We start from the raw sequence: 25,778 nt of genomic DNA on the forward strand, positions 1-25,778 counted from the left end.
TAAAAAATATGAATAAACAGTCAAATTATCATTAAAATTATTAGCATAATATTACTCACAGAAGTCTATATTTCATGAATATTATTCAAAACAATTAAAACATTAAATTAAATAAAAATAGGATAAATATATTTATTATTTAAAAAAAATATATTTCATATAAATGTTTTTATATATATATATATATATATATATATTACATAATATGATTTGTGCCAACACACAAATGTGTTATGTATGGTAAAGTCTTGGCTTAGATGAATATTATGTACAGTATGTATATAAAATATTTGTAAGCATTTTTTACAACCATTAAAAATATTAACATATATTAAAATTATTATTAAAATTATTAACATATTACTCACAGAAGCCTATATTTCATGAATATTACTCAAAATAATTAAAATATAAAATAAAATAAGTTAAATATATATAATTATTACATTGAAAATAATATATTTCATAAAAAATATAAATATTATCTGTTACATATATTATATATGTTTTTAAAAAATTATTAAAATGTTAGTTAAATTAAAAATGTTATATTACATAAATTATTATATATTATGCATATATGTACAATAAATAATTTTGGCACTGTCCCACATGGGTCCAATGTGAAATCGGAGTCCTGAAACAAAACCTGTTGAAAAGCACTGTTAAAGGACAATAAATCCTCTGAAGTCGTAACAGGAGAGAAGTTGCTATCTCAGATTCCTGGATCTCATTTAAAAGCTTTCAAAGATGGAAATCATTGTCTTTCTGAAAGTGTGTCACTAGTTTTATAATACATCCAGAGGTTCTCATACAACACCTGTAATATTCCTTCACATCTGTCAGTACTAGCACAAGTATTCTGGTCAGCGTTCTTACAATGGATATCACGTTCAATTATAACTAGGTTAACACTCAAACGTTAGGTGATGTAGGAGGTCTCGCTCGCTTTTAACTGGTTATCGCAGCTGATAACTATAATAGAGAGACTTTCAAACATTTCTGGATGCCCACTTGTCCTAGTAAGCAGTGTTGAGGCTGGATGAGAACTATTGTATGAGGATTAATGGAAACCAGATGTTGCGCTTGTGTCCTCAGAATGAATGGCTCTATTGGGAAAGCAGGCAGAGTCTCATGGGACATTCCATACAGCGGCTCAGCCGATTGGTTCACATTGAAACAACAAGGCCAAGGTAAACACTGATTTGAAGGAAGGTAGTGTGTGTGTGCTTGTGTGTGTGTGTGTGTGTATTTTGAGGGGAGAATTTAGTCTTGGACGGCGGAGCCTAAAATAAATCGTTAGGGCTAAAGGAGGAGCTTAGCTCATCCTCTAAGGAAAACAGAAACTTTCGCAAATGACTGACATGCATGATGACTGTGGCGCCAGGCAAGTGCAGACTGCTGCCCACTTTCTGAGGCTTCATGGGAAACAGGGAGTATCGGGGGAGCCAAACTGTTTTTGCACTGATGTCACAGAGCGCTGCAGCATAATTTGCCTTTTTCAGCACATTGTTCTAAAACTCACTTTCTACATCAATGTGCCTGAATTCACTGTTACCGCACTGCGGTCAAAGACCTGCTTTTACTGGCCAGAGCTGCAGTGAGAGAACACAACATCTGAAGATATAAACGCCACACATCCTGCTTAAATATATCAATGCAAAAAATATGAGTATTGGATTAAAAACTTTGAAAACCTAACAAAAGACTTGAGTAAAGCAAGTCCAAGTACTAACATGAAAACTGACATATAAAAAAACAAATAACAATTACAAAAGTTCATAACGAAATTACTCAAAGTTAAACTAAAATTAAAATTAAAGTGAATTCAAAATATTAATAAATGCTATAATAGTTTCAAAATAATATGAAGGTAACAGGTGAAATGATCAGACCAAATACCATTATGATGTCTTAAAATCATTCACTAAACATTGTTGCACATGCTTCTTTTCATTCTGTCATGATATAAATGTAGTTTTGGTTTTCTGGTTGGAATAAGCTATTATGATATCAAATATGTCATTCGAATTTTATAAAACTAGGAAGTTTGTAAACAAACTTTGATGTTGGCTTGAGAAAATCTAGTTTGAAGGTTTAAAATGAGTACAAGACAGACAGACAGATAGATATAGATAGATAGAACATAATTAAAATGGACTAAACCTAAACCAGATTTACATTTATATATTTACTTTCTAAACAGGATTCAAAGATGATTCAATACATTCAAATACACTTTCACTGATTAAGGTTGCATATATAAAAATCTGTTGTATTACAAAACTAAAAAAAAAACTTTTTGAGAGTGAATAGCACAATTTCTCTGAAAACTGTACAAGCTACGTATATGGAGAGAAATTATACAAAATACCAGACATATAGGTCAATACCATTAATAAATCAGACTACAGAAAGACTACAACGTCACAGCCTAACAGGGTTTGGAGCCACTTGGCTCTCTTTACAAATGACGTGTGGGGCCGTCCAGACACAGGAAACTGACCCAGACCCAAATGTGCCCTCAGACATGACTGATGCACTCACTCCTCCTAATCTGACCTCTTGCAAGTTTTCTTCAGTCTAAAAAGATGAACAAAAATATTGTCCACGAGAGATTCTAGTCTGGCCATAATTTATATAGAACATAAAAAATGTGCCATTATTAGAGCAGGATGTGTGCAATGTTGCCCAACGTTTCAAGTGTTTGGAGATTTAAGTCACAGTTTAAAATGTATGAACGTATGACAGCTTAATTCCACCACAGAATGAAAATGTAAAAAAGTAATTGCGACTTTTTATCTCATATAATTCTAATTACAAGTACTTTTCAAGCAAAACATGTTACAAAAGACATTTTAAGTTATAAAACAATATATACTGTATAGAATGAAAGTATTACATCCCTTGCTCACCAATGGATCCTCTGCAGTGAATGGGTGCCGTCAGAATGAGAGTCCAAACAGCTGATAAAAACATCACAATAATCCACACCACTCCAGTCCATCAATTAATGTCTTGTGAAGTGAATGGATGAAACCATTGCTTCCATCAAAATATATAGTCCTCTATCCATAATATAGCTTTCTCCAGTGAAAAAGCAGTCTTGTCTGAATTAGGAGAGAAATATGCACAGATCAAGCACCGATTACATGTAAAAACCGTTGTAAACAAATATGTCTGTGTATTGTGATGTGAGAGGACAACAGGTGATTTTTCATTGGAGGAAGCATCATTATGGATCTTGGACTTGTATTTTGGCCAGAAGAGACATTTTAAAGTTAAAGTGCCATGATGAATTTGTTTCTTTTCGCATAAAAAGATATTAATTGATAGACTGGAGTGGTGTGGATTACTTGTGAACTTTTTATCAGCTGTTTGGACGCTTATTCTGACGGCACCCATTCACTGCAGAGGATATAATGGTGAGCACCAAATCTGTTCTGATGAAGAAACAAACTCATCTACATCTTGGATGCCCTGAGGATGAGCAAAGTTTCATCTTGAGTGAACTATTTCTTCAATGTGATGCACTAAACCTGTGTGAACTCAGAAGAACTGACTGCATACAATCACTAAATCACCAAAACACCAGCTGATTAAAAGGCACTGAGTAAAATGATGATGAAAAGCGTGGAGAAAAGCTCTTTGCAGATGGCACTCATACAGTTTTAAATGGTTTAACAGTCAAAACACTTTTTCGGGCCATTGTATAAGAGAAACAAAAAAGAAACATAAGCATTCGGAGAGGAATTATTCATTTTATTTTCGGCTAAGCTGGTTGCGTAATCATTTTACATTCTGACAGTTGGCATTCGCACTAATCTGTTATTCAGAAGAGTCACAATTACACCCCATTGATTAGAAAAATCCGACACTCGGAGCGCCTCTTCCTAACGCCACGTCCTGTGCCTGTCCGAGCCCAGCGAGCACAAAAGCCGCTGTCTAAATCGAGCAGCGGCTCCCGGAGCAACAATAGCTGGAAAGAAGGAGTGTGACGGGGTTTTTCCTCTGACAGAGGTGCAGACGGCCCTGTTTTGTAAGCACTTCCATCCTGTGAAAGTCCCTCGGAACAGAGAAAGACCTCCACCTGCCATGAAAGTCAAAGGCGCTCGGGGCTGACCACCTTTCCAGGAAGGGACACTGATATCATTTGGCAAAAGACAAAGTGCAGATCTGATTCAGGATCAGTGGTGGAGGGGAACGGACGCACACAACGCCCTCGCTTTAGGTACAGTCTCAGAGCCCGGGGCCCCTCCTCCTGTTCGACTGGCGCCAGTACTCAATGGGCCCTGCACTTTGATTATTTGTGTTAACAGTTAATTTAGCACCACAGACACATGTGCCAAAGTTGCCTTCACTTCCTCATGCATCACTAACAAATGTGACTTTTATGAGTTCTTTTGCACAAAACCAGACACCCCTACTACTCCCCCCCCACACACACACACCTCCCGCTTGCTGGCGTCGCTCATAACCCTCTGCCGACCGACAACTGCCTTTAACGCACATACACAAATACACAGACTCAGTACTAATCGCTTCCACATCTTGCATGAGGAGTTATTTCTGGCTCCTCTGTTCTCAGTGTTTGCATTATCAGGGATACATTTCATGTCAGAGCGGAGCTGGGTAAGGAGAGCAAGAAACCTTCTGATGCCTTTAATCCATGTTTGCTTCCATGCAAGACTAAGGAAGAATCACGACAAACGTTTGCTTGGCATGCTCGAGTTTAGCATCAGTGCGGCTTTTTGTTATCTTTTGTCTGTTGACTCTGGAATAACTGGTTTTACATATCATATTTTTACATTTTCAGAAGATACAATGATGCTAGGGTGTTAAACAATTACTAATATAGTTTTGACTTAAAAGTCAAAGGGTTGTTATCATCAACTAACACTAAAACTACTAAAAATCATTTTGTTACTGATGAAAATGTTAAAAATAAAATATAAGATGAAAAACAAAAAAAATTGAAATGTTGGCAATGAACTAAAATAAGTTTGAGTTGCACTAAAATTCCAATAAATAAATAAATGTAAACACTAAAATACTAACTGGAAATACTAACTGGAAATACTAACTGGAAAAACTAACTGGAAAAAATGTAAGAAAAAGACTAAATTAAAACTGATGTAAAAATAAATTAAACCTAAATATTAATAACAAACTCAAAATTACTAAAAATTTTACTAAATTCAAAGTAAAACTGAAAATGAAAAACAAAAAAAATATAATAGTATATAAGCAATACTACTAAGTAATAAACACAAAAATGTAATACTTAATTCAATTTTAGAATACAGTGAATGTAAAATAATAAAATATAATATACAATTAAATTAATTTTTCTAATAAAATGCAAAATTATGAAATATAATATTAACTGATAGTATATATATATATATATATATATATATATATATATATATATATATATTACATGATAAAATATTTAAAACTTCTTAATACTGCTGACAATGTGTCTTGACCATTAAATCTAAAAACAGTGGTCCTGTTGAACAAACAGTACAGAGCTGAACTAGCAACAAGGTCACTGGTTCGATTATCAGGTAATGTATGTACTGATCAAATATTGTATTTTGCCAGCAATTTTTTTATCCAAATATACATGTAAGGCCCTGAATGCAATTTAGGTCAGTTTGGATAAAAGTGTCTGCTAAATGCATAAAATTGAACAACAATAATAAAAATCTATATAAATGGAGAGTAAACATCTCTCATTTATAAAATCGCTGATTATAATCATGCATATGAAATAATTCATTCTTGAAAAAGGGTGAAAAGTGGTGTATAGGTCACCCATCATGAATTCAGTTGAAATCACTGTTTTAGACAAATACTCGCCTTATATACATCTCCTAATGGAATAAGAGGTAAAGCGAACACAGTCTGCATGGACTCGTCTGGAGTTGGACACTGACAGTGCTGAGAAAGACCTAACTGGCCGCACACATGAGCTCATGCCAGAGCTATGCTGCGTCTCAAGGCCACAGGAGCCTCTGAAACATCCTGACTCTCGTATGAGCCGCGACTAGCTCCGTCCCCTCCAGCGGTGAGGAGCGTCATCCAAAACCTCAGAGGAAACACCGCTTTTCTACTTTTCAAAACAGAGAAAACTGACATGCTTGCATTAGTCTTTCGAGAGTAAACAGACAGATGAACGATGAATGAAATCTAATACTGTTAATGATACATACAGCCTAAATGCACCAATAAAAACCACAAATTTGATGACTTGCCATTATTCGAAGGCCCCATTAGAAAGATTCACCTGTTGTGGATGTTTATGAGGCATAGCTTCCAATCAACCTTTACAAATTCAAGCAAATGGCCGGAATACACTAAACACTTTTTGTTTTATATATAATATTTTTGCCCCAATCTACAGAAGGGTCAGAGTCAGTCTGCAGATCTTGGGCTGCTGTAGTTGACCGATTTCACATAAAAATGATGGACACAGACTCCAGTTTTTTCTATTATTTTTATCCAGTCAGAGGATATCAGACATTTTTTATGTTTTGAGTGACTTTTAGAACACATATTGGTTTAAGGTAGCAAATGGAATGCAATTCGAAATTGAATTTAAATAAGTGGAATTCACATGAACTGAACTTTAAATAAATGAGTGTGATATTTAACTAGGAACAGAAGGTTTATCAAACAGACTTACACACACTGCTCCGGGTGTGTGTTCAAGGTGTGTGTGTGTTCACTGCTGTGTGTGTGCACATTGGATGGGTTAAATGCAGAGCACGAATTCCGAGTATGGGTCACCATACTTGGCTGAATGTCACTTCACTTCACTTAATTTTGGCATGCCTGAATGTGTAAATAATAATAAAAAATCATTTGTATTGACAAAGCTGAAAGAACCCTTCATTTTTCAGAATGCCATTAAATTCACTGTTGATTTTCTTTTAATTGTAATTCAGTAAAATCCTTCAGAAACACCAAGGTCACAGTTTTGATTCCTAGGGAATGTGTGAATAGATCAAATAAAAGCTTGAATGCAATGTCAGTCGCTTTGGGTAAAAGCATCTGCCAAATGCATGAATGTATAAAATGTTATTAAACTGGGTAAGGAAGGAAAAATCTCTTCTAAACTATTGGTTCACAAAAATGACAGGAGGAGGAAATGACAATGCCAATGTCTGCCATACGATGTAAATCATTTTTCGAAGTTGTAAATAAAACAGAGATTATTGGAATACGATTTCAGTCTTTCAACTTCAAAATTTAAATTTTGCGAATTCCACCATTTGCTAAATTCCTGAAAGTGAAAGTTGTTTCAAAGCCAATTTCGTTTTCAATGTAACACCCCTTTTGTTGTGATACTTAAAATGCAATATACCCGAAATTGTTACGAATGTTGGTCTGACTCACTTCATAACACAACAAAGCACAAACTCGAGCCTTTTTGGGCTTTGCAAGCAAACAGCACAACAAGACTGAAGTTAAGAAGGCTCTAGCCTCTTAAAAGAAGTGGAATGCATACAATGAAGCTCTAATGCTCAAGTCATGTAAAGGGATATAGTCTGTATCGGGGCTTCACAGGTTGGCAGGTTCATGTGCCTTATTCTCACTGCCTCCTCTTTCCTTCCCGGTATTGTCCTACATCCTGTGGACTACTTCTGCAGCCTGTGCCACAACAGCACCAACAGGGACCAACTGTCTTTACAGCCAGCCCGTCACCACAACATTTGTCCGCTAGCTCGACCTCTGCAGGTTTACGGCTGTTCCATTGGAGCCCGTGAAGAACGGCCTGTTATTGAGGCACCGGAAATCCCATTCTGGACTCCAATGCGGTTGATTGGGAATCCCTTGGAACACAACAATCCGCCACCATTCAGGTGTAATATTTAAGTTTAATTTAAAACTATAACCAGGTAAATTTCCATTCCAATCATCAATTTTGCAAAAACAATTTTAATGGAACACAAGTTGTCAGAAGGTGCACTATGGCAAGTATCAATGCAAACGTCTTCTGCGGGCAGTTTTCTTGTTCAGGCCGACTACTGTCATGATGCAGCAAGAGTTTGAAGGGAATTTTATTGTGCAATATAGTTAAAAAGTTAAAATTCTGGGTAACACTTTATTTTATGGTGTCCTTGTTAGATGTTACATGCACTAATGTAAAAACAATAAATTGTGCATAATTACATGCAATTAACTCTCATCCTAACCTTAACCATACAGTTAGTGCAAGTAGTTAATGAATATTACTCAATACTTAAGTTGATTGCTTAATTGTGTATAATCACACAGTAACAATGACACCGCAAAATAAAGCGTAACCAAATTCTGTCATCATTTACTTTTTTTTTTATTTTATCTGTACACTCAAAGAAATTGGTTTAGAAACAATTTGCACTTGCTAGATTTCTAGATTTGCAAATTGCTAGAACATTTCAAAATAATTCCAGAAATGACAAGTAACGTTACATCAAACATGAAATTTTGATGTAGAAGGACTACAATAGATTTATTTGTAATAGTTGTCAGGTTTTCTTGTTTATTATTTACAACTTGAATCATTTCTTACAGTGTACAATAAATGGCAATGTTGTTTGGTTCCCAATGTCTTATTTTGGAACAATATGAAGGTGATTAAATGATGACCAAATATTCATTTTTGGGTGAATTATCACTTTAAAGTTAATTAAAATATTTAGTTAGTTAGCTGAATAAAAACATTCCGTTTAATGGCACATTCAAGTTCTTCAAAATATCTTGGGGTCCAATATTTTTTGGTTCCCTGTGTTCTTAAAAAGATACATGTGTGTTCCGCCACAACAAAGTCAGTCATACAAGTCTAGAACAACACCAGCGTGAGCTAATTATTGCCAAATTTTCTTTTTTGGTGAACTGTCCCTTTAAAGCTTGTTCAAATATTTAGTTAGTAGCTTGAATAAACACTTGTTCAATAATAGAGTCACATTATTCAAAATATCCTGGGTCCAGTGTTTTTAGTTTCCCAAAATAATTTTCTTTTCTTTTGTGTTTCACTACAAGAAAGTCAGTCATATCGGTTTGAAATGACATGATGGTGATTAAACGATGACAGAAAAAGTCCATTCACTGCATAGTTATCCTGATGACTTTTATGACTTGCGACAGCATGTTTCTGCAGTCTTGCTTTTGACAAAAGAACAGCACAACGTCATTTGATGCCTCAGTCCTGCTTTGCGTTTTATCAAAAGCATTTCGAATTGACTTGACTTGCCGGTCCATTTGTCTGTCACGCCTCACAAAAGACAAACTGCTGATATCGACACCAAAAATGTTTCATATACTAATAGCGATGATTACCAAGAGATTTACTGACTCTCTTCGCTTCAAAAGGCCCTGTGTGTAAAATAAGGTCAAACAAACTGTAAGTAGCCTAGTCTGATTCGACATACGCAGCTCCAGAAAATATATGGCACCAGATTTGAGGTTTCAAAAGAGATGTTAACAGCAATTCTACTGGCGACAAGTGCTATTACTGATGGCACCAGAGCAGGAGACGGATTACAGCCTGCAGGGCCAGTGAGAGTGACGCTTTGCGGCCGTACATCTGGGATTGCGTTTAAGTCTCCTTAAACACAGTGTGCAAGAAGCCCAAACTCTTTTAATTTAAGAGCAATTAAGTGGATCAGAGCCCCATTTCCACCCCGTCCCACTTTCCTTGCTTCTCCCTCGCTCCGTTTTCACCCTTGTTTTATTAGCTATTTCCTCCCTTCCAGCAGCAGCGTGAACGCTCACTTTTCCCTAAAAAAGAGCACACTTTCTAACGCTTACATTACATAAACACACACAGACAAACACACAGGAAGACCACCGGGACGAGGAGGGACCGAGGCTGGCCTCCCCAGCAGAACTGAAGACAGGGGGCTGAAGCGCTCTGAGCTGGCTGTGTTGCTCCATTTATGGGCGGTAATTAAAAACATCCAGCGGTAATTTAATAGCGCTCACAAACCAGAGACACAAAGTCTGCTGGCTTTTCCCTCTGAATAAATAACTTGGAATAGGATCCATATACAGCTTATTTGTTCTTCTCCTTTCTCCTCAGAATGAATATATATTTTCTTTGCCTTGTTGCATTTACTGACAAAGACAAACTTAAGGATGAAAAACTTTTGGGCAACACTTAATAACATAACTTTATAATAACTAAGCATTAAGACATCATGCAATGTTAACAGACTAATTAATTCACATCAAGATGGTTTGAATTGTACAAATGCATACAAATATACATAAGTATATTAATTTGGTATATATTTGTTATTAAAAAAACACTATGTAATGCATGTGTATGTATATATATATACATAGTATATATTTTTTTTACCTTCATTTGTTGTTGTTAAAGTTTGTGTGTGTGTGTGTGTGTGTTTATACATAAACACTAAGAAAACAAACGTGTAAAAATATACAATTAGCCTACATATATATATACACACACTCACGTCACAAATGTTTGTTTGTTTTCTGACTTAAAGTTATTATAAGCATTGTTCTGTCCCAAACTATACAAACACATTATTTCATATTTTGAATCCATCAATTTTAACAATGCTACCAAGTTTAGACTGCACTGCTTTGTTTTTATATATGCATCACACCTGCGGCATCATATTGATTACATTGTGATGTCACAGTCTTGATGTCATGGTTTATTTTGCAGCTCGGCTGAGCATTGAGTAAACACACATCAGACTGTCTCCAGCAGATATTTACAATTGCATCTCATCAGTCAGGAGTGAGAACAGGCGACAGGGGGAGATGAGAAAAACCACACATGATTTCCATCTGCCAGAGGTTCTCACACTCACAAAAGAGCAGTCATGCATATTAGCAAGTCTAAGCAAACTTTTGATACTGTACAAGTCCTCTTGCTGTTGGGTTGGCACTGAACTATGTTTTATAACAACTTTCATTAAGCTATTAACGTTAAACCACAACATAATGCTAAAAAGATGTAGTTCATGCATATTCATATCTGAATATTGCTGATATGGTCTGAGACCACACTGAAAAGCTAAATTTTAGGGTTGAATTTTTTTTAACACAAAAGTTAAGATGTACTTTAAGATAGACAGGCTTTAACTAATAATCTGTTGAAATGCAATAATATAATGCATTGTATAACACATAAAAGTACCATTATATTTCCATGTTTTTAGAGATGTACCATGATGGTAATCTTTAAAGTATAGTACAATTAAAAGCAATTCTGTCACACTAGCTTGCACCAATGAAAAGGAATTATTCAGGCACATAACTTCTTGCTCACACTTGCCATGCAAGCTTAATGACAGAGCAATTCAGTTAACATCTGACAGACATAAGGTTCTTTCTTTAATAAGGGACTTTTCCTCTCTCAGTAGCAGTTAATTGAGGATGAAAGGTCCCTTTGGACAGAGACAAACCGCTTACAAGTGTTGAGGATAATGCTCCGATTATACACAGCCTGAGACACAAAGACACCATAACATGGCCAAGAGCGACTTCTCTGGTTCCTGCTCTGTCGTCGGCTTTCCCTTTGGCAAGGTCAATAAAGCTTGTCTTTTTGGAAACATAAAAATAATGCATTGCTGCAGCACTGGGCCACAGATGCAAGGTCATGGCAGTGCACTCTAGTGATCGCAGAAGATACTGCATGCACAGAAGCTCCTTGTGAATTAGAGGCGGATGAATGAACCTCATGACTGTGCATACAGCGCCTCCTTGTGACATGCTTAGAAAGTCAAAGCTCAGGTTTGATCATTGTAATTCCTGCAGGGTTTTGCACTGAACAAGGTTATGATGTGACAGTTTTTCTCGATCTCGGTCTGCATGCACGAACGGTTGATCTTGAAAGGCAGATCAATAAAACTCGAAATTAAAATGCACCAGCAGCTTTCTCAAAACACATCATTCACATCTGAAGAAAATTTAAGCATATAGAGAAAGAACACTCAGGCATTGCATTACACTCTCTCTAGATGTTATTTTTATCACTGAAACATCTATAATACCACTCAACCACAGCAGCACACAGCACAAAAGTAGATATTTTGAAGAATGATGGCAAGCAAACAGTTGACGGTAGCCATTGGCTTCCATAGTATTCTTTTCCATACTATGTATAGGTCAATGGGTACCGTCAACTGTTTGGTTACCATCATTCTTCAAAATATACTTTTGTGCACAACAGAAAAAAGAAACTCATACATGTTTGGAACAACTTGAGGGAGAGTAAAAGATGACAGAATTTCCATTTTTGGGTGAACTATCCCTTTAAGTCACATTTAACCATCATGTTGCTCTGCAGTCCTTTTGACCTTGAAAACATCTTTTTCTCAAAAATGCTAGTTCAAGTTGTCACATCTGACTAAAACTGAATAACTTTGTTATTCTTGTGGTGTTCCCAGTCAAAAATTACCAACATACTAAAATGTGTTATGCTGTATTATTACCAAATATTGCATTCAATCTTTTGATTAACTTATTTTCTTTCAGTTAGAACAGGTATTTATTTCTTTTTGGATCTGACTGATTGTAGGTCCCAATGATCTGAGCGAATAATAGCAAAATTATCTATAGTGTTTTTTCCACTCAAAAACTGAGGTGCCTGTGATCAATCAGCACCAAGAAGATATCCAGCACAGAACTAGGGTTAAATGTGTATGTGTGTGTGGGGGGGGGGGGGGTTGCTGTCATTGGAATATAGCAAACATATCAAAGCAATCTTCACTCGAATGCTGCTTTTCTCAGAACTTTCTTATTTTGCTTTTGCAATTAGTCTCAAGGTCATCTTTAGTGGTTGTATTCTAGAAGTCACCTTTGACAGCCAGAAAGTGTCTAAATTAATTGTGTTCATTTTGAAATTTCCTTTTCATTACATGTTTTCAGTGTACCAGTTTGCAATGCATCTAATTCATGGCATTCTGCATTTTTAATGTGTCCAAATACTACAGCGGCATGTTGCTAGGCTTGTGATTTGAGTTAAGAGAAAGAAATACAACCTATGATGTGGTTGAGCTGCTCAAGACACAAGAATGTATGTGAAATGTTTTTCAAACATCTTAGGTTCTTCAATTTTCCAGCTAAATCTGTAGAACAGAGCATCTTGGCTCTAACTAACAAGACCCCTTAGTGGAAACAAAATCAATGGTTAATGGACAGGGAATATAAAGCGGATGAGAGACAATGTTTCCACTGACAGACAGGTCTCTTCTGTCATGTCCGATGATGGACCAAACGCCTAAAACAATGTCCAGCATAGTTTAGCTCCAACTTGCCTCAACACACCTCCATGGAAGTTTCTAGTATACCAAGCAAGACCTTGATTAGCTGGTTCAGGGGTGTTTGATTAGGGTTGGCGCTAAACTCTGCAGGACACCGGCCCTCCAGGAATACGTTTTGCAAGATGCAAAAAATCATAAAGGCATCATAAAATGAATCCATTTGATTTGAGCAGTTTATTCAGTCTTGCGAAGAGACATGATCACTTTGTATGATGAACAGATATAATTTAGGGTTAACCAAAGTCTTAAGGGTTTGGAATGACATGACAGTAAATGAGTAAACATTTATTTTTGGGTTAACTATCCCTTATAGAAATAAAAAGGGTTCATTTTGTTGACTTAAAACAAGATATTTTCATTACACAGTCAGTCAGTCGACCTCAAGTCCCAAATGTAGTTAGATGTATATTTAACTAGACAACTAAAACACAAAAACTCTTTAAGAGATGTACAAAAAAATGCACCAACAACTTGTCACTGGTGTGTTAACTTCAAAGATACACCTGTGTACTTTATCTAACATACAATTATAAAGTACTTTATACTAATATTCAATATTAGCACCTTATACAAAAAAAAAAGAAAAAAGTCGTGGCCTAATGGATAGAGAGTTGGACTTGTAACCTGAAGGTCGTGGGTTCGAGTCTCGGGTCTGGCAGGGATTGTAGGTGGGGGGAGTGAATAACCAAAACTCTCTCCACCCTCAATACCACGACTGAGGTGAGACCCTTGAGCAAGGCACCGAACAGCATTGGCTGTCCACTGCTCCGGGTGTGTTCACTACTGTGTGTACACTTGGATGGGTTAAATGCAGAGAACAAATTCTGAGTATGGGTCACCACAAACCCCTTTCCTTTAAAAGTACACTGAAATTTTTTTTTTTTTTTAATTAGAAATAATTTTAAGTGGTTGCAAACAATTTATCTACATTTAAATAAAAAAAAAAGTTGAAAGTTAGTCAACTACATTTGTTGATTGAAATGTAGCTAAAATACATTGATTGCAACCACTTACCTAAAAAAAAAAAAATAGTAAAAAAGTAAATTCAATGAATAATTTTTTTCCAGTGTACATACTAGAAGGGTTAGATCAGGTAAAAAAGGCATGTTTCTGAGGGCACTGCTGCAACAAGCTAAATCTGGTGTGGCTGACTTTGCTTTTTTAATATTTATTCCATAAATCCTCGAAGCAGCCATGCAAAAAATAACCAGAGTAAGAACCAAGTGTGTTCCACAATGTTTGTTTTATTATTCTGAACATAGCCCCGGTGTCACAAATTCAACTTAACTTGATTATATGTCTTTACAAAAAGAAAGAAAAAAAATAAAATGAACAGGGAGGAGAAAAATAAATGTTTCTTAGATGCATTACAGGGTGAATCATCTGTGGCTCTGAAATTGCCGAGACTAAGAAAACTGCCACTACATATTAATTTGCACAATAACTGCCTATTAGGTTTCGCTAATGAAGACTTCAATAAAAAGGTCATAGCCAACCGAAGCATAAATGAAGAACAACACAACAAACCCCGACCATTCACTGGAATTACAATTTAATTCAATGATTAACTTCGTTAGAGTACCTAAGGATTATAACAGTGGTTCTAATGTTATAATTACTGAAGTACTAGTTGGTGGCGTAATGAAAGCTACATAACAGCATGCCATCGCAGTTACAGGTGGAGTGGTAAAGCACTGTGGTTAAGCAAGGGTAAGTGTACAGCAAATCCTTACCATTGACACAATCGGTGATTCCTACTGAAAACACCCTACCTCAAACTCACTTTCAAGCAATTTTCACAGTACAACAGTGTGGTAAATGTTCAAAAGCATCAGGTAAACTTATGTAATGAGCGATTTAAATGTTACGGATCACAACACACACTTATGTTCAGTTACACTGCAGTGATATGAGATCAATGTGAGCGTTTACTGGTAGGATCAATGTATAAAATTAATCTATCACTGTAAAAATAAGGCTGTGTCATTCAAACGATGCAAAACAGCGAGTCGAATGGGAAGGGTTTGCCGTTTTATTCGTACAGTAACATCTCAGCGTATTTCTGCGGCAGGTGATGGACTCGTATACAAACAGAGTCTGACAGCAGGTTGGAGCGTCATATTTTAATGCACCCGACAGATCCTTGCGTATGGTTTGATTTCAGAACAGAACAGAGCATCCGTTTACAACGCACTGAAACACTGCGATCGGGTCAAATACAGACATTAAAAATAAAAAATGAAACCGAAGAAAAAGTTCAGAACCGCTCCCACCCCTTTTGCGATATTACTAGTAGACTACAGGCACACTTTTAGGACCCTTAACGTTATTGTCAGTGAGGGGTTCAGATACACACAAAAAAAATTTCAGTTAACTTACAACTTACTCAGCTGCTTTTTACATTTTTTTTCTCTCTTTTTTAATAAGCATGCCATTGTATATGCATCCTAATTTTTTTTTTTTTTACGTTTTGGTGTTCCGTTACTTTAACTTAAAATGAATAGATCTGTATAAACCTCACCTAGCATGCCTTCTTTCTGCGTCTGCTGACTGGATTCAGTTCATCATCATAAAGCTCGTGGTCGATGTAAATGTTACTGGAAGAGAGAGATTTGTGCACTCGTAACTTTAAAACAGAATTGAACATGGTGCCACAATAAAGACGTTTTCCTTTGTTTCTCAAGCTAAACTATTAGAAATGTCCAATCGTGCTCCCGCAGAGGAGACTGTTTGAATGTGGAGTGAGCAATTTGTGTTTTGTTTTTCTGATGATTTACAAGACATTTCTAAGAGAGTAAGGTTTAAGACAGAGGGTCATAACAATCATTTAAAATTAATTGCTGTATGTCTGTCCTTCCGGTGGTTGAGGAAGCTTCATATTCTCTTTGGACATCATAAGACGCCTTAGCTCTTGAAGAATGACTTTAATGCTATATGAGTTTTGCCATTTTGCTAGAACTGGTATGCTACGTGTATCCACCTGAAACAAAAGAAGAGACAGAAAGAAAGGGAGGGAGGAGACATGCGGACATGAGTTACATGATTTAAGTTACAGCTGCACGTGTCAAACACTGCAAGAGTCCATCTGAACGGCACTAAATTAAATAAAGAATATACAGGATTAAAGAAATGTTTTGGAGTATACACAAGCTAAACTGTCAACAGCATTTGTGATATAATTTCACTTCATTCCTCAGTTATTAAAATCAAAGGGGGGAAAAAATGGTGGTTATAGTTACTCACAATAAAAATATATAGACTGTAAACATTAAAATACATAGTTTTAACCCTTGTGCTGTATGCTGAAAATGTGTCCAAAATATAACTTGGTGTTCCTGGTCAAAAATGGTCAGCCTTCTAAAAACTGATTGCTCATTATGCTTTATCATCACCAAATATTGGATTTAGTCTTTTTTGTTAAACTGAGGTGCACGAGTTCAGATCAACGAGGCCTACGATCAATCAGTTCCAAAAAGAAATACAGAACCTGTGCTAACTGAAAGAAAATTGATAAAAACATTTAATCCAAAATTTGGTAATAATATAGAATGGCAAGATATTAATAAGCAAAGCTGGACGTTTTTGACCAGGAATGGCACAAAAACAAAATCCCGAAACAGTGAAAACATTATCAGAGGGGGTTGGAGTCGTCATTCCCTGTGTGAGCAAAGTCTGTAAATTGTAGTCCAAACATTAACTAGCATTTTGGGGTAAAAAAACAAAAACATGACAGTTAAAAATATAGCCAGAAGATTTAAACAATATACTTGTTGGTTGGAAACTCCTTATTATATTGGTAACACATAATCAAAGTTCATTTGGCAAAAAAAAAAAAAAAAAAAAAAACATTCCCATCCCTGCTAAAAAAAAAAAAATTCAGTTTCACATTTCTCTTTTCGGACTAGCTCGGTTAACTCAAAAAGGCAGTGTTTTACTGTAAGTGTGATTTTTGCATAAAAACTGAGGGATGAGTCAAAACCATTTTCTGTGCTAATCAAATTGTGCCACAAATGCTGTTGAAACCGCTAAACTCGAACCTGGAACTCGTCAATGAGATTTTCTTGCTGACAAAACATGCCAACTAGCTAAAAAAAAAAAAAAAAAAAAAAAAAAAAGCACAAATAGTAAAAGCTTAGAAGTCAATTAAAGTGGGCGCAAATATTATTCCACGTATCACAAAAAGGTCCTGTGGTATCAGCATGACTACTGCTATAAAAATTGATCAAATAGACCTCAATTTCCAGATGAGCCATATGATTGGGCTTTATAATCATTATTGTAGAGCTTAGGGTAAGATGTATCATTTAATCTTGTGACAAAAAACAAGAAACTGAATCTTTATTTGTGCACAGGGGTGACAATTTTCAGTCTGAACATGGGGTAAGATGCATCACTGCACCATGTTTTTGAGAAGTCCTATTACAAAAGCTTCCTTCTCATTTTAGTTGAAGGCAGATATGTATAATTAGCTGCATTAACTTGACTAAAGGTCACTTTTATATGTAATTTAAGACACAGCTTATCATATTTCCCTCTGTTTGCTTCTACAAATTAGCTTGTAAAATGTCTAGGATTTAGTTCATCTTAAACCAGTATACTTCTACTAAGCAAACAGTACAAAGAATTTGATTCTAAATCCAACAGACTATTTCGACCAGCCATTAAGAAAAACGGACACAAATGAGGATTCAACAATATAACAACCCTCTGTGGAGTAATAAAGCGTTTAATTTACTATGGCTCCTTTTCTATTTTGTATCCAGCTGAATCTCATTAGATGTGTTTGAGATTCATTATTGCTTCTGCTTAGGCACAGTGAAAAATGACCCTCCTCTGCAGTACTGAAGTGACTCGAGTGCCTTTGTTCTACATCGCTATGAAAAACTGCAACGTCACACATTTCTAACAGTTTGCAGCTAAGTTCTCTCAAACACAGCTGATACTCTGTTAAAATAACAATCTAAATAGTCATTTATAAAGATGATTCAACTTACCATCCCATTGGAATTATTTATTCCATTCATGCTAATTTTTGTTACAAATTTAATAGTCGGTGGTACTTCGGGGTATTTAGGTCCGCACTCCACTTTCAGGCTGTATATCCTGTTTTCGTAATTAGTCTGAGAAATGAGGAAAAAGTCAAAGGTTAAAGCCGAAATGCCAAGTGGAACATGAAAGTGAGAGTACAGTGAAGACATCAATTCATCAAAGAGAACAGACCCACACATTAAAAAAATAAATTCACACTTCACATGCTGATACAATCTGTTTTCATCCTTATCATTCTATACGATAACAGCACACAATAATAGGCTGCAGATGGAAACAGTATCACGCTTAACTGATGGTAAATTTGAGGCATTTTAAGACCTTTTTAAGACCAAGAAGAGAACATTTACAGAATAAATTGAAGGGAACAAATTACCTCAATATTTTGTCAAAATGCAAATGTCTAGTGAGCACAAAATGAGACTTTAAAAATACAACTTCCAACAGAGCTCCATTACATTTTAATTCATTTTAGAAACTAATAGCTTAAGGCTCGATTACCTCCGTTCCCAGCAACTAAAATATGAAAATAATCGTAACTTTTACTGCACCTCAAAAATGTGAAATTCTTCCTCAGTAGCTCTCAGTATGTTGTTTTCGAGTACAAATATCGAAAGATTCTTAAATAAAAAAACATTGTCTCGAGAAGCAATATGACTTAAGATAAGTCAGAAAAAGAGATCAAAATTAAGTGAATTTGAATAAAACAAAAGCAAATATCTGCCATAATCATTTTTTTGCACCTCAAGCAAACATAATTTAAGGATATGTAGATATTGAGCTTTCCTGTAGCTCAAATAGTAGAGCATGGTGCTCGCAACGCCAAGGGTTCGATTCCCAGGGAAAGCAAGAGCTGATAAAAATGTAAAAACTGTAACTTGAATACAATGCAAGTCGCTTTGGATAAAAGTGTCTGCTAAATGCATAAATGTAAATATTTCTATTGTATTTGTATTTTTGCAGAGCATGCAACATTAAATGCTAGAAATTTATGAATTTCAGCTCCAATTTAACACCTTTTAAGGCCTTAATTTATGGAAGGGCACATTAAGACGCATGACCTGCAGAAACCCAGTCATTTTTTTCTTTAAATGACGACATCTAAAAGAGAAAGGAATTCCCCAATATTATCTATACACAATTATCTTGTCATTTCAGACTAGCTAAATATTTAGAATGCTAAAGAAAACTAAACCACTATTTAGCAAACTACTAGGTTAAAAACTCCCTGAAACACAAACAAACTAAAAGGTAGAATTATCTTACTTCACCAGTAGAACAGCACTATTATTATGGAGATTCTCACTAAGAAAAAATGTGAAAGTCATTTTTCACCCAGAATTCAAAATAAGAAAGTTAATTAATTACATTAAAAAGATTTTCTTTGCACCCCAAATTTACAGCAGTGTGAAAGAAAAAATAAGGCCTGGACACAATGAATTCTGTTTTATTACAAACATGCAATAATTACATTTATAATGAAAGGGCTTAATTGTCATGAAAATGATTTCATTGCAAACGCTCATAAAAATAGGCTTCATTATCTTTATGCAAAATATAATTGATAATTTTGGGGGTGAAATATGACCTAGGTTTCATGGCAGGTTTCAGTTAACCCATAAATCACAATATATCCTAAAGACCTTTGAGTGATTCATATTTCCAGACCAATAAAGAATCAGTTGCCAAGTTGAACAAATACATACATCACTGAAGGACGTTTCTGCTGCATTAATGCTATCTTCATCTTTAATCTACGCCACCAGCGGTCATGTGTCACGCTGGATGGCATGATGAAGACATGTTTACTGGTGCCCAAGGCTTCCAGTCACGCTATCAAAATAGGTGACATGCAACAAAAAAAAATCTTGATTTCTTAACAAATCATTTGAAGAATGTGATACTTTCTTCAGATGAGTCATCAGTGTTGTCGTTTAACTACTACATTAAGCATGATTAAACGGCAAACATACTCGTGCAGGTCCGATGATCATGCCCGTCCACCGTGTGAGAGTCATATCCTCATCATCCTCCAGACCCCAGCTCACCGTCCCATCACCGACACCCTTCTGTCCTTCCTCAAGCTCTTCCAACAAACGAAAATTACGAGGGACTTTAACTCCTGCAAGAATCCAAAAACAATTCATGAACAACTTAAAACACTGTTTCTGTAAACCTTTGTTTGCAGCTGGTTAGTCTGACATGTTGGAAATAATTTAAGATGAAGTATAACAATTTTCCAGACTCTTGTATAATTATTATACATGCAGTTTTTATGAGTTTCGCATTAATCGAGTGTCTTCATGGAATATTTATACTTATATTTATAATTAATTTGTCACACCGCAAGACTACATACTGAAAAGGAATAAAAGTTAATTAAAAATGAATGGGAAACCAAAAATATACACTTTTCCTCTCCTTATGCATTTATGATTCAATTTATGTAAAACAGTTCATTCAACATCATTCAGGGTTCCCACATCATTTGATCAATGATTCACATTATTAAATATTTAAGAGCGGAGCTAGAAAAATATGTATTCGCTGTAGAAAGATTTGAGTTCTTATTTCCATGACTCTTCCCTGGAAATCCCAGTTATAAAATATCAATTTTTCTTCCAGTTTTTCCATGCCAATGTGAACTCTGTTCACTAGTACAATAATAACAGAGCAAATGACCAGATTTAAACTGAAATATAGTAATTCTTAATTCTAATCTTTAATATCTAATTTCTCAATGATCACAGAGTTTGTATATGACCACAAACATTTCAGAGAGTTGCAGTTTTTCATTTTTTTGTGGATGTGCAAAGCCTATTATTTGAGGTACAATTTAAACACCATTTCTTATGAAACCAACAAAAGCTTCTCTTTATTGTAAATGAGAAAAAACTCTTAAGGTACAATTTAAATGAGTAATTTAATTTAAACACTCAACCAAGACAAATATAATAATGTAGGAACTAGAGATCGACCGATATATCGATTTACCGATATTTTTCCCGATATTTAAGCATTTTTCCATAATCGAATATCGGTTTTGTAATATCGGATTCCCCGATAAACACCGCCATCTTGTGGACGTTTTCAGAATTGCGCGCAGGATCGCAATTGCAGCGCATCTGAGGGGAGACGAGACAGCAACGGCGTGCAGGTACTTGATTTGCTGTAGTTAGTAAACTATTTAATATTGCAGGCATTAATGCACAAATTAGATGTATTACATAAATGCCTGATATATAGTTTAAATGCAACTTGGCTCTAAGAAATATGATAAATAAGATACTCTGTCAAGCCCTGTCCCTATAAAGATAGGCTATAACTTTGCCTGAAATAACACAGCCATGAATTAGCACATGGTGGAAATAAAAGCGCTGAATTTAATTCTCTCTGTGGTCTATTAGTCTCGTGAAGTCGGAGTCACATAGATAATCCGTCAAGTCCTCTCCCAATAAAGACGTAACTTTGCATGAATTAAATAATACAGCCATGAATGATTGCATGTTGGAAAGAAAAGCATTGAATGTAATTCTCTCTCTGTTGTCTATATGCTCATCATTAGTCTCGTGAAGCCGCTTTCATATTGCAGTTCACTCAGCGGTTGATGCTCAAGAAATGCTCAATACGGCCACCGCATGTAACTTTTAACAAGATTCACTTTTTTGAAGCACCCTAAATTGTATTAACACTTACTATATAACCATTATTTTGTTTATAAACATCTAAATTAATACAACTCTATGGAAATTAATTATTTATTATCTCCGCGATCGATCGCAGTTTGAGTAGCCTATAGTTCTGTGGCATATAAACCGCGCTGTCAGCAGCATAATTTAGAGCATGCCAGTTGAGAAATGCAATAAAATACAATGCTTGTTATATTCCAATATTCCAGAGAATATTATTCCGTGAATTAACATTATCCAGTGAATTATTCTTCACTCTTTATCCTATTAAACAGCTTATAAACCTACTAAAACTGTAGTTAAAAATGAAGTTGATATGACTCCTTTCCTTTATTTTCTCCATTTGAAAACATTAGACTTTCTATGTTCATTTTGCTTACTGCTAACATTAGTGTTGCTGCTAAAGCTTTTTATAAATAAAATGTTTTTTTATTGTTGTAATACGAAGATTAAATTGAACATGACAGGGCTCTAGACTGCGACCAAAATGGTAATTGTTTGCGAGTTAAAATTTGACGTGGTCGCATTTGTACGAGTGCCAGGTCTGCGCTGCTCCAAAGCGTCTGCTTCATACAGCGCGCGCTGCCAACCGCAGCACATTATAGCAGGAGTCAGATTTCACTGATCACGTGAAGAGAGGTGCTTTCAGCCGAGCGCTTCGTGGGTAGAGCCTGGTTTATACCCGCCGCTTCAGCACGAGCGCGAAGGTGCGCGTCGCGGATGGAGCGCAACGGATGGATTTGTTTTCAAACTAAAGTAAAAGACCGCTTCTTAAACCAGAGAAGGTGAACGTGGTGGTATTCTTGTAGAAAAAACTCCTGTCAGCTACAGCCAGTTTAGTTTTACTTTTCTTTTTGTTTTCGTTTTGAGAAGCTTGTTATCTTTGCTGTTTACCTCAGGTTATGCTATGGAGGCTTTCCTTAATTAAAAAAAAATATATATTAATATTTATTTGCTTCCTCAGAGTTTGCTAAACATTCTGTAATATACTAGGTATATAGTACAGCATGTGGTGTGTCCTATGCCATGCCTCGTCTTATTCGTTTTTGTTGATAAATGTTATGTAAGAGTTTGTCATTGTCAACGTACTGTTTTATTGTTGTTGCGCTTTTTAATTAAGAATAACAATGAATCCATCTTTTGTTTTAGTCTTAAAAAGTTAAAGGTGTATAGATACAAGCAAAACAGACAATGATCTTTTCTTGTAAAATGTGACACCAAGATCGCAAATTTGAAAGTAAAAAGCGCACGAAAAAAGGAATTCCTGTTCACAAAATTTAAATCACAAATAATACAGATGAAAAAGAACGAGTTGAATGTTGAAAACTTTCGTTACCATATAACTATAAACTATGATAAAAGTTCATCAGCATGCATTGATTAATCAAATGTTGTAGCAAAAACAAAAAACAAATTGCAACCAAATTATGTGCTCGTGCGCAAAAGTGAGATCAGTGGGAAGAATGAGTCTAGAGCCCTGCATGAAAGACTGCTAATTCTCAAAACATTTTTTGTTAAGATGACTGAAAGGAGGAAAAACCAAAGTGAAGTATGGACTTACTTCACGCAGTCATTTATTTACTTTATAACAGTAAATAAATATCGGTTCTGCATATCGGTTATCGGGCACATAGACATGCAAATAATTGGTATCGGTATCGGTTATAAAAAATCAATATCGGTCGATCACTAGTAGGAACCTGTAAGATTTAAACACACAAAATCTGTGCGCATTCAAATATGAAACGTTAGTAATCTGTGCATTTCAACACAGAGTATCATCTAATGTTTTCACAGATACTCCAGTGTTGAAAAAGTGGAGGGACAAGATTCGCAAGTTCAAGTGAGCGTCTAAGGAAAGACCGAATGATTCAGGAAATGACACCCATGTTGCTCTATCAGTGTTTCTCACTTCCTCAAGACGACCACGACATGCACAAGCCTGAACAACTCAATATATTTCTGATAAAAGATTGGCTGATGCATCTGACCTTATGTAAACATTTAAGATAATATTTAAACACATACACTCCTAAATTACATATATCTGATTCTAGATAAGCAAATGTCCAAATTAGCCTGTGCAAATGTAATGATCTGTGAATTTATAAGAGGATCTGATCTCATATATATATATATATATATATATATATATATATATATATATATATATATATATATATATATATATATATATATATATATATATATATACACACACATACACATATACAGAGCCTATAAACTCAATGTTATTTTATCTGAACATAGGCTACATGATCTTACACTGCTGGAATTTGCATTAATCAATTACAATTAATTTCTCAAAATTGTAAAGGCTTAAAAGTCTCCTTGAATGTATATGTCTAAATCAACTCTAAACCTCATGCATTCCGTTATGAAATGGCTTTACACTTAAATGAGTGTAGTTATGCACCTATATATCTATATTACACAAATCACAACGCACTTCTCCCAATGACTTATTATCTTTAAATACTTTAAATGACTCTGTGAGGGAGTAATAGCCTGCTCAGGTGCTATTAAGACAGCCAAACAGCAGTTAAAGGCCCGTTTGTCATGAAACTGGACGGAACCAGCAGCAGCAGCACACGCGTCAATGCTCCGCCTCGCCTCACAGTTGCACCGATACACCCGCCCAACTGCAGCATACGGCATTTAATCTACGCCTTACTACTATAGAAGTGCATAATTATATCTGAAGCGTGTCTATAATATTGATTAGCTGATAATAAAAAATACATATGATGTTATTTTTAAACTAAAGGTCTGACTGAGGGCCGTTAGCTCGATGCTAACACACACACACACAGTTCAAACTGCACACAGATCTGTTAGGTGAAGTAAATTAAGGAGTTTGAGAACGGTAAACCTCTCGGATAATCTATATCGGGTCGTGAGGTACGGGCTCAGCGCTTCTGTTGTTAAATTACGGCCGCGGAGGACCGCGAGGTTTGAGGAGATTGCGAGACAAACCTGAGGAGGCCGCCATCTTCTTCTGCCGAATCCAAAAGCGTACGAAAGCGTCATGACGCGCAATAATGTAGGAAGCGAGGGAGGGGCGTGGCTCCACTGCAAAATTATTAATATATAATTTATTACACTTGAGCTTGACACAGGCTCGGCGCCAGGACACACACTTGGTAATGTAAAAAATACATTATTTGGGTAACACTTTACAATAATTTAATATACGACTAACATTAACTAATGGAACCTTAAAGTGTTGTTACATTGAGTTATTTGTGGCGGCTCGGCACACTATCAAAACTAGATTTTCCAAAAGGCTTACTTCGCTGAATAAACGAGCACTGCACATTTCAAAATTAAAATGTTTTTATATGAATGCATCTTTGAAAAGAACCACCCGGTTACCCGGGAAACCGCTGCATCTCCCGCTCCAGCAGCGCCTACTGCTGGCCGAGAATGAAATTGCATTTGCAAGTCTGTGGGAAACACTGGGTGTAAAGTCAACAAACATGAACAAAAAGCTGTTTTGAGCCATGCATTATTACTATGAATTAAGCTACTACTATTACCATAGTGTGCCCTGCAATAATCATTTACTCAAACTCTTTTATGAGATAAAGGGAAAAAGAGAAAATCGGCCAAACATATCGGGCCAAAAATCTGCATATAATATCGGCTGCCCTGATTGCTAAATATCAGCCAAAGAAAAAACCCTTGTCGGTCGACCTCTAATGCGGACACTTAAATTGTT

General features: G+C 35.7%; 1 protein-coding gene across 1 annotated transcript; it reads right to left on the reverse strand.

Moving 5' to 3' along the window:
• Positions 1-14,522: 14,522 nt before the first annotated feature.
• On the reverse strand, positions 14,523-25,123 carry ube2v2 (ubiquitin-conjugating enzyme E2 variant 2). Its single transcript, XM_079406297.1, has 4 exons — positions 25,034-25,123; positions 20,321-20,469; positions 18,293-18,418; positions 14,523-16,278 (listed from the first exon to the last, which is right to left on the reverse strand). The coding sequence occupies exons 1-4, from the start codon at positions 25,047-25,049 to the stop codon at positions 16,132-16,134; spliced, it is 438 nt and encodes a 145-aa protein (XP_079262423.1). The 5' UTR covers positions 25,050-25,123; the 3' UTR covers positions 14,523-16,131.
• Between the last annotated feature and the right edge of the window lie 655 nt (positions 25,124-25,778).

Source organism: Barbus barbus (assembly GCF_936440315.1).
Source record: "Barbus barbus genome assembly, chromosome: 44".
Lineage (NCBI taxonomy): Eukaryota > Metazoa > Chordata > Actinopteri > Cypriniformes > Cyprinidae > Barbus > Barbus barbus.